Raw genomic sequence first — 15,110 nt, 5'->3', positions numbered from 1 at the left:
AGGTAGTTGGAGATGTAAGTCTGTTAGGTCAGAAGAGAGAGAAAGACTGGATATGGGGATTCAACAAATGGAGACATCAGTACAGGGTAGGATGGTAAGAAAAGGCTTTTTTGAATAGAGCATGCTTGAGCTCACAGCTTTGAAGAATGGAAATGAGAGGGATCAAATGAAAGGAGGGAACAAAGGTATTTCAAGAAATATGCCAACTGCTCTGAGAAGGGGAACAAAGTTAAGGATGTGGGGCTGGCTACAGTCCCAGTCTGGGCCAGCTGTTCTTGGGACTCACACTAGAGATCTGTAGGTCCATATTACTTAATGTGTTTTGACTAACATAAGGGAGGTCAGGAGGCCCAAAATGAAATACCTTTGTTTGGGCAGGATCATTTAAGGATGCACCTAGGGAATGGGAGCAATCAAAGGTACAGGCAGGGAAGTTTCTGGATTCTTGACAAACAGTGGACTTCAGGTTATGGCAAAAGGAGGAAGATTATGGTTATGCATGAGGCCACTCACTGGACTTGGGCACATACAGGTTCATGCCCAGTGTTATTTCACATTTCTTTATTCCATGTAGGGATATTCACTTCCTAAACCCCTTACCTCTGAAGGTAGCTCAGTCTAACACAAAGGTTTTTGTTTTTAATAGAGAGGGATGTGATCTGACTGGTTCCCCAGCCTCTGATGTCACTGGTGGGCAGTCACAAGGGATTGGCTAAGCTGCAGGAAGTTTTCAGCAGAGGATTCATGATTTTAGGAGTGGGTTGATGAAAAAGAAAGGGAGGGTTGGAGGTGAGGGGGAAGGAAGGCTGGGTTCCAGAAAAAAGGTCTGGAATGGTAATGGGGGGGTGTCCCAGCTGTGGGAGAGTGGGGAGTGTCTAGAGTAGGAGCAGGCTGTAAATATGAACCTTATGGATCTTCCGAAGAGTCATCACAAAAAAAACGAACAACAAAACAAAACAAAAATCCAGATATTTTCTGGTCTACTATACCATTGTTCCTTCACTGGGTCATTTGGGGGGGGGGTGCAGACCTATAATTTCATGGGGTGTAGGAAATTTCCAGTGATGAAATCACTTCCACAACTGATACTTCTCTTCCATTTAATGCCTTGGAGAGCTGCCTCAGGACACAGAGAGGCTAAATGGCATATTTATCAGATGTGGGACTTGAACTGAAGTCTTTCTGATTGACTCCAAGAACAGTTCTCTATCTACTACATTATCTACTTATCCCATAATGGGAAAAGTATGGCCTTGTTCATTTCAGAGCTTCAAATCCTTCAGCTTCTTTCTGACTCCATCTACAGGAAGCAGTGTACTGCAGTGGAAGGAGTGATGGATTTAGAATCAGAGAATGGAAATGCAAATCCTGGCTCTGCCATTTTATATCAGGGTGACCTTGGGTAGATCATGTAACCTTTGTGAACCTTCTCAGTTTTGTTTCTTGCTCTAAAGTGGAAAGGTTGGATTAAAATGTCTGTCTGTAAAAGTCCTTTAATGGCTTTGAAATCTTTGCACATTTGATTTCCTTCATCAGTGACTATTCCTCCTTTCCTTTCTTTCCCTGACCTCCAAACAAACAACCAAAAAGCAAACCTTGTCCACATTATTGACTTGTGACATCAAGAAAATGAGACTCAGAAAAAATTATTTTGGACAACCCTTTGTGTATGGGATAAGTGTATAGGATGAATGAAGAGTCTGAGGTCAGCTAGAGGATAGGTACTTTCTGGTGACTAAGAGTACTCTACCATTGTACCCCAAAGAGATAAGGAAAAATACATGTACAAGAATATTCATAGCTGTGCTTTTTGTGGTGGCAAAAAATTGGAAAATGAAGAGATGCCCTTCAATTGGGGAATGGCTGAGCAAGTTGTGGTATATGTTGGTGATGGAATACTATTGTGCTAAAAGGAATAATAAAGTGGAGGAATTCCATGGAAACTAGAACGACCTCCAGGAAGTGATGCAGAGCGAGAGGAGCAGAACCAGGAGAACATTGTACACAGAGACTGATACACTGTGGTACAATCGAACGTAATGGATTCTCCATTAGTGGCAATGCAGCGATCCTGAACAACTTGGAGGAATCTACAAGAAAAACCACTATCCACATTCAGAGGAAAAACTGTGGGAGTAGAAACACCAAAGAAAAACAACTGCTTGATTACATGGGTCGATGGGGGTATGATTGGGGATATAGACCCTAAATGAACATCCTAGTGCAAACAACAACATGGAAATAGGTTCTGATCAAGGACACATGTAATACCCATTGGAATTGTGTGTCGGCTATGGGAAGGGCGGTGGGAGGGGAAGGAGGAATAGAATATGATTTTTGTAACCAAGGAATAATGTTTGAAATTAATCAAATTTAAAAAAAATTAAAAAAAAAAGAGTATTCTACCAGGAGTATGCTTGAGCCATTTCCTACCTGGGAAATAGATTATTAAATTTTCAATATGAGCATTTATACCTTGGAAACATTACAAATGAAGGCTTGATTTATTCTTTTGTTTTTTTTTCTAGACTTAAGAAAGTGATGGAGAAAGTCTTAATAATGCAGATTAAACTTAAAAGTATGTCCAGTCTACACATTAAGTTTTGGAGAGCTGGTTATTAAGCATTCACTAGCACACACCCTCTGCTCTTTACCCTACCTAAAATGACGTTATATTTACTTTTCTATATTTCTGTTGTATCTTCCATGTAGAATGTAAGTTTTTGGAGGGCAGGTACAAGTTTTTAGATTTTTACCTTTGTTATCATGGCTATCAAGTACAGCACCTTGTACATAGGAAATACTTAATTCATTTTTATTAAAAGCAAATGAAATGAATCTTCATCTCCCTGTACCTTACCCTGCTCAGACCATTTCTGCACTCCTGTATTTATACAGTATTTTAGTCAATATATTTGATAAAGTGGAGTATGTTTTGAAGTGGATTCTGAGGATTGGGTGGTCCCTTGAGTTCAAGTAGCCTGAGAATCTGTGGCTGAAGGAATTAGGGATATATGAGGGAGACTGGTGAGAAGACTTGGGGAGGGCTCAGGTGGGTCATGATAGCTATTTTCATTTATTAGAAAGAATGCCATGTGGTAGAAAGATTAGATTTGTTTTGTTGCTACAGAAGCAGAACTAAGAACAAAAAAGTAGAAGCTGCTGAGGAAAATTTTGGCTGGAACACTTAAGTGGCTGGAAAGTGAAATGGGGAGTTAGTGATTTCCTCAGAGCTTTTCAAATAGAGGCTAGATGAATTCTTGATGGAATTGTTGCTGAGGGTATTCCTGTTCTCTGGGGTGGGTTGAACTAGATGGCCTTTGAATTTCCTTTCAACTTTTGAGTTTCTGTTAATTCTGTGATCTTCCCAGTTCTTCACTAGAGTGGTGGGGTCATTAGCATGGGCCATTATACCCTCAGAACTCATCCCTTTCCATTGTGAATGGACAACACTGACCTGACTCCTAATACTGAGACCCTCTAGATAAGACTGCATCCTTTCTGGGAAGACTCTTCTCACCTTTTTGCTCTATCTAGCCCGTATTGCCTTGGGAACTTTTCCTATCTAGCATACTTAAAAGCTTAATGGCCAGGTCAGGAAGTTGTTCTGGCTTTTTTCCTTGAGGGGCTGGGTGGAGTGAGAGAGGAGAAGAGTGGAGTGACTGATAGGGGGAATGGTGAGATCCCAGATTAGGGATGTGGTCAGACATTTAGGGGAATCCTTTCATTTTTCATCAGGGAAAAAAACTTGCTCAATATCCTACTGTAAGTGGTTCTCCAGAACTCCCCAAAAGAGACGTGAGGTAGAATTGACAAGACTTTTGTCAACTGATTGGTGTGTATGTGTGTGTGTGTGTATGTGTGTGTGTGTGTGTGTGTGTGTGTGTGTGCGCGTGTGTGCGCGCGCGCCTTGCTCGCGGGCATGAGTGCTCTGTCTCCAGTGTGAAGGGGAAGAAGAGTGAAGAGGAGTCCATTGAGTTTTATGAACCTGAGAGACTCCACAGGAATGGGGAAGGAAGTTAGAGGATGAGATTAGTAGGAAATAGTACAAGATTTGGACTGGATGTAGTTTGTGGGACACCAAGATGGAAATGACCCGGCAGGCATTTGGTGATGTGATTTTGGAGCTGGATTTTGTCCATGGCTAGATCAGGAGGTTCTCTGTGAATCTTAATACTTCACAGACTAGATGTGACATTGGAGGCAGAGGGGTTCTATTCCTTATATAATCTGTTGTGCTGTTTTTAGTGGGACAATCAGTAAGTCCGTCAACAAGCATTTATTAAGGGCTGACTATGTTCCAAGCATTGTGCTAAGCTCTGGGGATACAAAGAAAGGCAAAAATATTGTCTTTGACTTCAAGGAGCTCATATCCTAATAGAGGAGATGTGTAAGCAACATATATATGGGTATATGTAAACATATACACATGCACAGAATGTAGAGAGACTAAATGGGAGGTCATCTCAGAAGGAAAATGCTAACGGTGGGAAGGACTTGGAAAAACTTTTTGAATGCCAGTTCTAGCCTACCTAGAGTCATTCTTATTTCTTTATGTCTCTAGGAAGGAGGGGTTGAGTATCCTTATTTTATAGAGGGCAGTGGTGAACCTGAGCCTTGGGGAGAGTCTCAACTTCTCTGAGCTCTCTGAGGAAAGGAACAGAAGCTGGGGAAGGGGTTATGAGAGAAGCTTGCCTGCCTCCCATTCAGTGTCTGTTTATCCTGAGCCCTTGGATGGGGTCCCCATGCCATGTCTAAACCCCCTCTCTTTTTTGTCAGGAGTGCCGCTTAGTTTTCTCTGAGAAGAGCCCACCCGCCCAGCAAAATAGAGTCCCTCAGGGTGACAGTTGACTTCCTGAAGGTGCCTCTTGGCCTGAAGAAGCCAGAGCTGAAGGAAGTGGCCTTGGGGCCCCCAAGGAGGCCCCAACCCACGGCCCTGGAGCGCTACAAGTCAAGGCGCTCTGAGGCCATGGACACTGAGTCCCAGTACTCTGGTTACTCCTACAAGTCCGGCCACTCCCGAAGCTCTCGGAAGCACAGGTGGGTGTGATGGATATTGAGGGGAAAGCAAGGAACCTAAATGGGGGGGGGGGGGAGACAGACAGACAAACAGAACGAGCACTCAATTTGAAGTGCGGTGAGGGGAACCAGATAAGGCAACATGTCAGAATGAAAGGGCAGATGCAGTGAGGGTGGGCCTGAATGGGATATCTATTTTCTGCTCTCTTTTCATGTCTGCTCCCTTCCCTTCTTACCACAGGGACCGGCGGGACAGACACCGCTCCAAGAGCAGGGATGGAAGCCGAGGGGACAAATCAGTGACAATACAGGCACCTGGAGAGCCTCTGCTGGACAACGAGTCAACCAGAGGGGATGAACGGGTGAGGAGCTGGGAGAGGGAAATTCTATAATCACAGAATTTTGTAGCTACAATAATCTTTAGAGATCATCTAATTCAGCCCCTTCCTTTTAAAGGTGAGGAAAGTACAGTTAATTTGGAGTCAGTGCAGCTAGATTAGAATGCCAGCTCTGTCCCTTATAAACAAGGCAAACGTGGGTATAAGGCATTTAACTTTTTTGAGGCTAACCTCAATCTCTCTTTCTGTCAGGAGTGCTGGTTGGCTAGCTTATCTGTCAAAATGAGGCACTTGGAATAGCTGGTCTCTAAGGTCCCATCCATTTCCAAATCTATGGTCCTATGCAACTTTGGCCTAGAGAGATAAAATGGCTTGCCTATGATTGCATAGGACAGCTAGGTAGTGCAGTAGATAAGAGTTCTGGGTCTGAAGTCAGGAAGACTCATTTTCCTAAATTTAAGTCCAGCTTCTGACACTTATTGTGCCACCCTGGGCAAATCACTTAACCCTATTTTCCTCAGTTTCCTTATCTACAAAATGAACTGGAGAAGGAAATGACAAACTAGTGTCTCTGCCAAGAAAACCCTAAAAGGGGTCATGAAGAGTGAGTCTGAACAACTACCAACAAAATGATGTACAGTGGTGGTAGCAAATTGGGGGCCACTAATAGGGGTATCACACTGTAGGCTACATAAGGATCCCTGGAAGCTGCATATTGATTTGGAAAACCACATATTAACATTATCTATGCTCTCTTGTATTTTTATTTCATTACCTATTTCCCAATTACATTTTCATCTATAAAATGAGGGAGAGGCTAGCCTCTCTGGTTTCTTTTTAGCTTTTAATCTATGATTCTGATGAAGTCATGCAAAGTAAATATAAGACAGTTTTGGTGGTAGGATACTAGCAATTGGGGGGATTATGATAGGCCTCTGGTAGGAGGTGGCACTTTAGTATCTACTCATAGACATAGTGCCATAATCTACCCAGGCAACAGCCTTTGGATGCTCCATTTTGTCAGTGACTTCACCCAAATGCCCAGAAACCCTTATATAAACGCCCAGACATGCATTTCCAAATTCATGCACGTTGAAACTCAGACACATGTGGATCCTCTCAGAGGTACACATCTTCCTTCAATTATATAGGCCAGCCATCTCTCTCCCCCCATCTCTGTCTGTCTCCCCAGCTCTGTGTCATCCCTCCCATTTCCTTTCCTCCTTTCCAGCTCTTCCCATCTCTCTGCCTATCAGTATTTCCCCTTTATTTCTGTGTTTCTATGTTGCTCTCCCTAAGATTGGCTCCAATATATTTTTATTCCCTATATCTCTCTCTGTCTCATTTTTCCCATTTTATCGTATCTTCATTATTTCTTTATCACCTGGAGACTGTGTCTACTCACCTCAGTGGGTAGATTTGTCTCAAGGCCACAAATAATTGGCAGCAGGGTGACAACTAATGAGGTATCTTGAGGTTTAGGTAGTTTGGAATCAATAGATAGGCAAGATAAGGAGAGGAGATTATACCAGAAGATCCTGTTTTTTTTTTTTCTTTCTGGATGACCTCGGGTAAGTCACAGCCTCTCTGTCTCAGATCCTCATCTGTAAAGTGGTGATACTTGCACCACCTACCTATGGAAATGTAAAAAAAATGCTCTGCAAACCTTGAGGTAGCAATATCAATGTCTCCTCTCAGAATCCCGTGCCAGGGAAGGAGGATGCAATTCCTGTAGCAGTAGAAGCTTGGGATTTGGAACTATAAGCCATTAGGAATTGTCTAATCCAACCTATTCATCTTATAGCTGAGGAACTCAGAAAACTTGGGTCTTGCCCAAGGTTACACAGTTGGAAAGCAAGAATTCAAACCCAGATATTTTGACTTTCAATCCAGTGCTTTTGAGGTTTTTTCCTGCCCATAACTATTTCCCTTTTTTTTCTCAGGGGCCTCAAAAGAATGAGTCCCAGCTAGGCATTGCAGTGGGGACCTGCCTTGCTTCCTATACTGCTGACCAGTCAGGTTGGCAGCAGGGCTGAAATCCTGAGGCAAAGAAGCTCCTATAGATAACAGGGTCGGGGAGGATCTGATGACCTCTGGTGGCAGTTTATGGAATGGCATATGGATATGGTTCTTGAGTTCTGTGGAGGTGGGAGCAGGCGAAGGAAATAGGAAAGAGGGACAGAAATGCAGTGGATGAGGCTGGAAGGTCAAGGCTAAAGTTTTTGGAGATCTTGTTCTTTTGGTCTGCTGGCCTTACAGAGTAGGAGTAGGCTTTCTGTGTCCCGAGAGTAGAAAGGGGTAGCTATGGAAGTGATGCACTTTGTCCTTTCCATTCCTGGAGGGGATCTTATGCTTCTAACTCTTCTTTTCTTCCAAAGAAGGCTTCAAGCCTGAGGTTCAGGGAGATTAAGGGTTTTTTCCCCAAGGTCACAGAGATAGTAAATATCAAGAGTGAGATTTGAATTCAGGTTTTCATGTTCCCTGTCTATTCAGTGATCTTTCCAACACACCACTCTGCTTTCCTTCACCCCTTTCAACACCTTCCTCCTTTGCAGGAAGATAATTATCTTTTTACCTTTTTAAAAAAATCCTTACCTTCCAGATTAATATCAATGCTGTGTATTGGTTCCAAGGTAGTAGAGTGGTAAGGAATAGGCAATGGGGGTTAAGTGACTTGCCCAGGAGAGTCAGACGGCTAGGAAATATCTGAGAATAGATTTTTGAATGCAAGACCTTTCATCTCTAGACCCGGCTTTTGATCCACTGAGCTACCTTGCTGCCCCTAGTCTTTTGAGTTTTTGACAGAATCATAGGATTCCACAGTTGGAAAGGATCACAATGCAACCTGTACTTAAACAGGATTCATGTGACCTTAACATCTAACTCATCACCAAGTCCTATAAACTCTTCCTTCTTCATTCCTCCATCCTTTCCTTTTCATTCTGCTTTTCAATAACCATTTTATCACCTCACTCTGGGACTAATGTCATAGCCTCCTGACTGGTCTCTTTGACTCAACACTGGGCATTTCCTGTCATCTCAACCCATTTTGTTTCTCCCCTGCCCCTTTCATCCCCAATCATTGATTAAAAGTATTGCTTTTATTGGATCTTTCTCCTGATCTTTCTCCTTCTTCTGCAAGTCTTTGCTGTTCCTTTCATAGTTTCATCCCCTTGGATAATCTTCCCTCTGACACATTGCCACCTATGGAAATCCTTCAAAGCTCAATTCAGGTCCCACCTTGACCAGGACACCCACAGTGACCTCTCTCTTTTCTAAGCTCTTCTAATACTCATTGTGTCTACTCTTCCTTTGGTGCTTGGCATTGATTGCCATGGATTTCAGTTATTTTCATGTGTGTCTGTATTTTCTTTTCAGATCAGCTGTGTGGTAAAGAGTCCTAGATTTGGATTTAGGAGGTCTATTTGAATATCAGCTCTGACTCCTACTAGCTCTCTTGATTATGAGAAAGTAACTCTGCTTCACTGAAGCTCAGTTGTCTCATCTATAAAATGGGAATAACAATAGTTATTTTGCTGACCTCAGAATTGTGACAGGGAAAGTACTTTATGGAGTTAAAGAAATATGTTACTGTGTTTCAAAAATATTAATTCTTTATTATTAACTTAATTAACAAATCAATTAAGGGGGGAAAGCAAGAAGAAAGTAAGATTGAAACCATGAACTGTACTGCATAGAATTTTTTTATAATATGTATTAATAACACAGTAGTAGTACTACTAACAACATAATTGTCCCATTTGTTTGTGTCCCCATTTGGACTTTTAAAAAATTTCTTCTATGTCCCTTTAAATTGTTTTATTGATGTTCATTTTAAACTACTTGTTAACTGCCTCCCTGCCACCCCCATTAAAATCTCTCACTTATAACAAATAAGTATGGTCATGTAGAATAATGCAATACTTTGGTCATTTCTGAAAAAATGTACGTCTCATTCAATACCTCTCCATCAAAGGGCAAGAAGCATGTTTCATCATCTATCTTCTGGAGTCTTTCTGGGGTGTTTTTCTTTATGTTATCATGACCATTGGGGAAATCATTCTGGTTATCTTCTCTATGAATTCATATACATTTATCCAAGTTTCTCTGGATCTAATCAATCAATTACTAAACTTATTAAACACCTTCTTTGTGCCATTGCTAAGCATATCCTATTCATTATTTTGTAGGGCTCCATTATATTTTATTATATTCACATACCACAAATTTTTTAGCCATTTCCCTAGTTGATGGGTTTGTGATTTTTGTCTTCCCCTCTTGATGCAAGTTCTTTGAGGACACAGGCTGTCCTTTATTTCTCAGCTCATGGAACTTGACCTAGTGTTGGGTACCAGCAGGTGCTTGATAAATTCTTACTAATAGAACATTTGTTGATGACCATCCTCTCCCTTTCTGCCTTCTCTTTTCCCATTATCCTTTCTTCCCCCTTTCCCTTCTCTTCTTATTCCCCATCTCCCTCCCCAATATCCCCCCTTCTGTCCCTTTCCACATCCTTCAAAGGACGATAACTGGGGCGAGACAACAACTGTGGTGACAGGCACGTCGGAACACAGCATCTCTCACGATGACCTCACACGCATTGCCAAGGACATGGAGGACAGTGTCCCTCTGGACTGCTCGCGTCACCTGGGCGTGGTGGCCGGTGCTACACTGGCACTGCTCTCCTTTTTAACCCCACTGGCCTTCCTGCTGCTGCCCCCGCTGCTGTGGCGGGAAGAGCTGGAGCCCTGTGGAGCAGCCTGTGAGGGACTCTTCATCTCAGTGGCCTTCAAGCTGCTCATCCTGCTGCTGGGCAGCTGGGCCCTGTTCTTTCGCCGGCCCAAGGCCTCGCTGCCCCGGGTTTTTGTGCTGCGAGCCTTGCTCATGGTGCTTGTCTTTCTGCTCGTGGTCTCCTACTGGCTCTTCTATGGGGTTAGGATTTTGGAGGCGAGGGAACGCAGCTACCAGGGGGTGGTGCAGTTTGCAGTTTCTCTGGTAGATGCCCTGCTCTTTGTGCACTATCTCGCTGTGGTCCTGCTGGAGCTACGCCAACTGCAGCCCCAGTTCACCCTCAAAGTCGTGCGCTCCACGGATGGGGCCAGCCGCTTCTACAATGTTGGCCACCTCAGGTACAGTGTGTGTATGTGTATGTGTGTATACCGCGTGCATACATGCTTGGTCATGAAGAAGATTGAGGGCATTGAGATGGAGTAGGAGAGGGAATGGGAGATGATCAGGTTAGGATTGGGGTTATAGAAGGGCAGGGAGAGAATATTAGCAAAGGGAGGGATTGTGGAACAGACAGATGATAAGTGTGTGGGTAGGTAAAGAGGTATAGGAAGAATATTAGGGGGTGGAGGGCATAAGAATTAGCCCAGGAACTAGAGTATAGTGCTACACTGAAGAGATAGCAATTAGCAGGTAGGGAAGATAGCTTGAACTAAGTGACAAATATGTTGGGAATGGTGGGACTGAGGAACTTTGTTGAGAAAACAGGTGCAGAATTTGTAGGGGAGATGGAATATTGGAGGCAAGGATGAAATGGGGGAATTCTATGTAGGAACAAAGTATAGGCCAGCACCAGTGACTTGTCTGGGTCCTTTTTATAATTCCCCAAATTTTGACTACCACAGGAATGTGCTTTTTCTGGTTATTAAGTGAGAGTGAAATGAATGGAGTTGGGCAGAGCAGAGGGAGGTTACTTTGAAAAGGATATATTGGAAGAGGCCAAAATAGAGGGCTGTTGTTCAGTGTCCATGGGCTATTTATGAGTTAACTTGGGACAGGGTGTGTGTGTGTGTGTGTGTGTGTGTGTGTGTGTGTGTGCGTGTGCGCATGCATGCATTTTTGACAAGATGTATGGGAAGGATTTGCTCAAGATCTGACAACTTGAGTCTTGAGCCTGGCCCTGGCCCTGATGCTCTTGGGGATTCCCATTTCATTTTCTTTTAGGATCTAGAAGGAGAGAGTAGTTGGTAGGGATTCCCTTTATTTCCAACTTTTAAATGTGAAAATTTCTCAGCCCAGCAAGGCTCCAAAGACATTGATGAGTAGAGGCTGTTGATGGTATAGAAGGACCTCACAGAAGGTCCCATTTGTGTAGGCTCTAAATTCAACATTAGACGACTATCACAGCCTGGCCACAAAAAGGGCTCTGATCTGGAGGCTGGCAGGAGACCAAGGTGGGAGATACCTCAGGGCGGCTTCCTTAATCTGGGCTTGTCAGAAGTAGCTTCTCCCCATCCTTTGTCCTTTTTTGTCTTGCCATCCTGCCCTGATGTGTTCCTCCCTCTGGACACCGTTATCTATGTTTGGGAGTGGAGGTGACCATGATTGTTCCCCTTACCTCCTTCCCCCTCCTTTTCCCCACCTCCCCATCCCTTTCCCTCCCTTCCTCTATCGTCTTCCCCCCACAGCATCCAGCGTGTGGCAGTGTGGATCCTGGAGAAGTATTACCATGATTTCCCTGTCTACAACCCTGCCCTCCTCAACCTGCCCAAGTCCGTCCTGGCCAAGAAAGTGTCCGGCTTCAAGGTGTACTCCCTCGGAGAGGGTGAGCTGCCAGGGTCTTCCACTTTTCTGTCCTTCCTTGTCAGGGCTACCTTTGCACATCCTCTTTTTTTCTCTCTCTTACTATTACCATCTCCTGCTTTTGCTCCCTTCCTTTATCACTCCCTTCCTTTGGTTCCTTTTGTACTGTCCTTTCCTTCAACTCTAGGTGGAGGGTCTCAACTTTTGGATCCCTTCCCCTATTTCCCTCCCTTCCTCCTACTTCCCTGTTCTCTCAGGTTTCCCCTCCTTTGGCTACTCTGTGTCTCCTCATCAGCCCAGACACTCTAAGCCCTTCAGCCATCCGAGTTCTAAAACTGATGGACCTGCTTGGAGTCCTCGCCCTTCTTTATTGCTGTTCCCTGGGTGCCCTTCTCTAAAGGTGGCTGGGACGGTGCTTCTTGAAGACTACGGACAGTCAGGCTGCTGACATGAGCCACAGGTCTCCCTGGATACCTTTTCCCCATTCTGATCCCCACCTCTGCCTCCTTGCCTTCTCTCAGAGAACAGCACCAACAATTCTACTGGGCAATCTCGGGCAGTGATTGCAGCAGCAGCTCGGAGGCGGGACAACAGCCACAATGAGTATTATTATGAAGAGGCAGAGCATGAGCGGAGGGTGCGCAAACGCAGAGCCAGGTATGGTCTCTGGGAAAGAAGAGAGGATGGAGAAAAGTGGGGGGGGGTATGAAGGGAAAAGTGACTGGAAGAGGATGGGCTGAGATTGCATAAAAACTACTTTTATGACTTTGGATGAGTTCTTCAGCCTCAGTTTCCTCATTTGTGAAACGTACAGGTTGGACTAGATGACTTTAAGTTCATTCTGTTTCTAAATTTTTTGATGATCCTTTGAACTTACTTGGGAAGTAGATTGTGTAGTGTGTGGGATGAAGGTTGTGAGGCTTCATAGTCTCTGAACAGAGTGGGATATTGGAAGATGCTGCTTATATTCATGGGGAAGAAAAATGGAGTTAATACCCAGGAAGAGGAAATTGGTAAAAATCTGTAGCATTATGAGTAGAGGCTAGTCTAGATCTAGGGACGAGAACTAGGGTTTTGAATAATTAACTTTGGCACAGATAGTGACCCTCAGAGCCTTAGCTACTCTTATGTGCCAGGCACTGGGCTAAGTAGTTTACAAATATTATATTATTTGAGTCTCACAACAACCCTGGGAGGTAGGTGCTGTTATGATCTTCATTTTGTATTTGATGAAACAGGCAGACGGGTTAAATGACTTGCCTAGGGTCACACAGTTAGTATCTGAGACTGGACTTCAGTGGAGGCCTTCTTGACTCATGAGCCACTTGGCTGTGTAGTAGAATTTTGAACCAGTCAGTTGTCCCCCTTTTTTTGGACACCTCATCACCATACCCTCCCTCTCTTATAGGATCTCTGTTAGGAAGGAGAGTATAGCCTTCATCAATGTCCTATCCTTTGCTCCTAGGGTCATAAAATGACAGAGTTGGATGGGGCCTTATAGGTCAGATTTTTCATTTTACAGATAAGGAAATTGAGTTTAATAGATTTGCCCAAGTTCGTGCTTTTTTCAGGAACTTCATTGTCAGCATCTTCTATATCTTGTACTTCAGTTTTCTCAAGGCTTTGGGTAAATGAAAGGATGGCTTCCCCCTTGCTGCCAAGCCCTTGATACCAAATCCTTGTTTTGTGCCCATCCAAGGTTATTGGTGGTAGTGGTGGTATATGGTCATGGTCTCATAGACCTTTTTTTCCTTTCATTTTTTATTGTCATGCAAAACACATTTCCATATTGGTCATTGTTGTAAGAGCAAAGTCAAACATAACCAAACCCCCAAAATAAAATCAAAACAACACTCATGTGAAAGATGACTAATGGTTCTTTCTCTGGAGATGGATAGAGTTCCCTGTTATTAGTCTCTCAGGTCCAGATCATTGCATTGTTGAGAGTAGCCAAGTTTTCACAGATAATCGTCGTCCAATTGTGTACAATGTTTTCCCAATTCTGCTTGTTTTGCTCTGCATCAGTTCCTACAGATCTTTCCAGCTTTTTCTGAAATTATCTTGTTTATAATTTCTTATAGCACAATAGTATTTCATTACCAACAAGTACCACAATTTGTTCAGCCATTCCCCAATTAATGGGCATCTCCTCAATTTCCAATTCTTTGTCACTACAAAAAGAGCTGCTATAAATATTTTTGTACAAATAGGTCTTTTCCTCTTTTTTATTTCTTTGGGTTACAGACCCATAGTGACATTACCAGATCAAAGGGTATGAATAGTTTTATAGTCCTTTGGGCATAGTTCCAAATTGCCCTCCAGAATGGTTGGATCAGTTCACAACTCCAACAACACCAACAATGCATTAATGTCCTATTTTTGCCATATCCCCTCCAACATTTATTATTTTCCCTTACTGTCCCATCTGGCCTATATTGGCCAATCTGATAATAGGTGTGAGGTGGTACCTCATCGTGCTTCATAGTCTTAATGGAAAACTAATTTACCTTAATTTTTAAAAATACATATTAGAAGAGGAGAGAGGTGAAAGGAAGATGATTGGGAAAATAATTCTGCATCTAATGGAGGATTGGAAGTCAGTCTCAGGAGGAAATTCTTACTGAAGAAAATAGGAGCTTGTTTAAAGAATTGATTTTCATTGTGAGTTTTAAAAAGTCTGGATGGAGATAGGATAATGTGGTTGAAAGACTAGAAGATCTGAATATCTAGAGTACTGGTCTTGATCCTGTCACTAGTTGTATGATCATGAGTAAATCACTTAACCTCAACTTTCTCCACTGTAAAATGGGGATAAATTTGTACTGGTCTTGATCCTGTCACTAGTTGTATGATCATGAGTAAATCACTTAACCTCAACTTTCTCCACTGTAAAATGGGGATAAATTTGTACTGGTCTTGATCCTGTCACTAGTTGTATGATCATGAGTAAATCACTTAACCTCAACTTTCTCCACTGTAAAATGGGGATAAATTTTGAGCAAAATGCTCTGCTTTGTAAACCAGAAAGAACTCTATAAATATATGGCAGTATTATTATTGCTAGTAGCTATTCTCTATTTCCATGGAGAATAGCCATAAGCTACTACAAGTAGTAGTACTACAAGCAGAGCTTATGGGGAAATGTCAGGAAGAATCTCCCAAATCCCAAGGGAAATTGTGAAATTCTTATTTAGAGTTCTCCCTGGAAAGAATACCACCTCT

At 43.0% G+C, this 15,110-nt stretch overlaps 1 protein-coding gene across 1 annotated transcript in view; it reads left to right on the top strand.

The window, feature by feature from the left end:
• The window catches only part of VANGL2 (VANGL planar cell polarity protein 2), a 40,939-nt gene that overhangs the window by 16,658 nt on the left and 9,171 nt on the right, over nt 1-15,110 (top strand). The window contains exons 2-6 of the mRNA XM_056816157.1: nt 4,780-5,040; nt 5,261-5,381; nt 9,879-10,486; nt 11,774-11,910; nt 12,410-12,545. Coding sequence (XP_056672135.1) covers nt 4,970-5,040; nt 5,261-5,381; nt 9,879-10,486; nt 11,774-11,910; nt 12,410-12,545 — 1,073 coding nt within the window. The 5' untranslated portion in view covers nt 4,780-4,969. The remainder of the gene's footprint in view (nt 1-4,779; nt 5,041-5,260; nt 5,382-9,878; nt 10,487-11,773; nt 11,911-12,409; nt 12,546-15,110) is intronic.

This window comes from Monodelphis domestica, chromosome 2 (assembly GCF_027887165.1).
Source record: "Monodelphis domestica isolate mMonDom1 chromosome 2, mMonDom1.pri, whole genome shotgun sequence".
NCBI classification, from domain to species: domain Eukaryota; kingdom Metazoa; phylum Chordata; class Mammalia; order Didelphimorphia; family Didelphidae; genus Monodelphis; species Monodelphis domestica.
The sequence above is the reverse complement of the archived record's forward strand: the minus strand, read 5'-3'. Positions and strand labels throughout refer to the sequence as shown.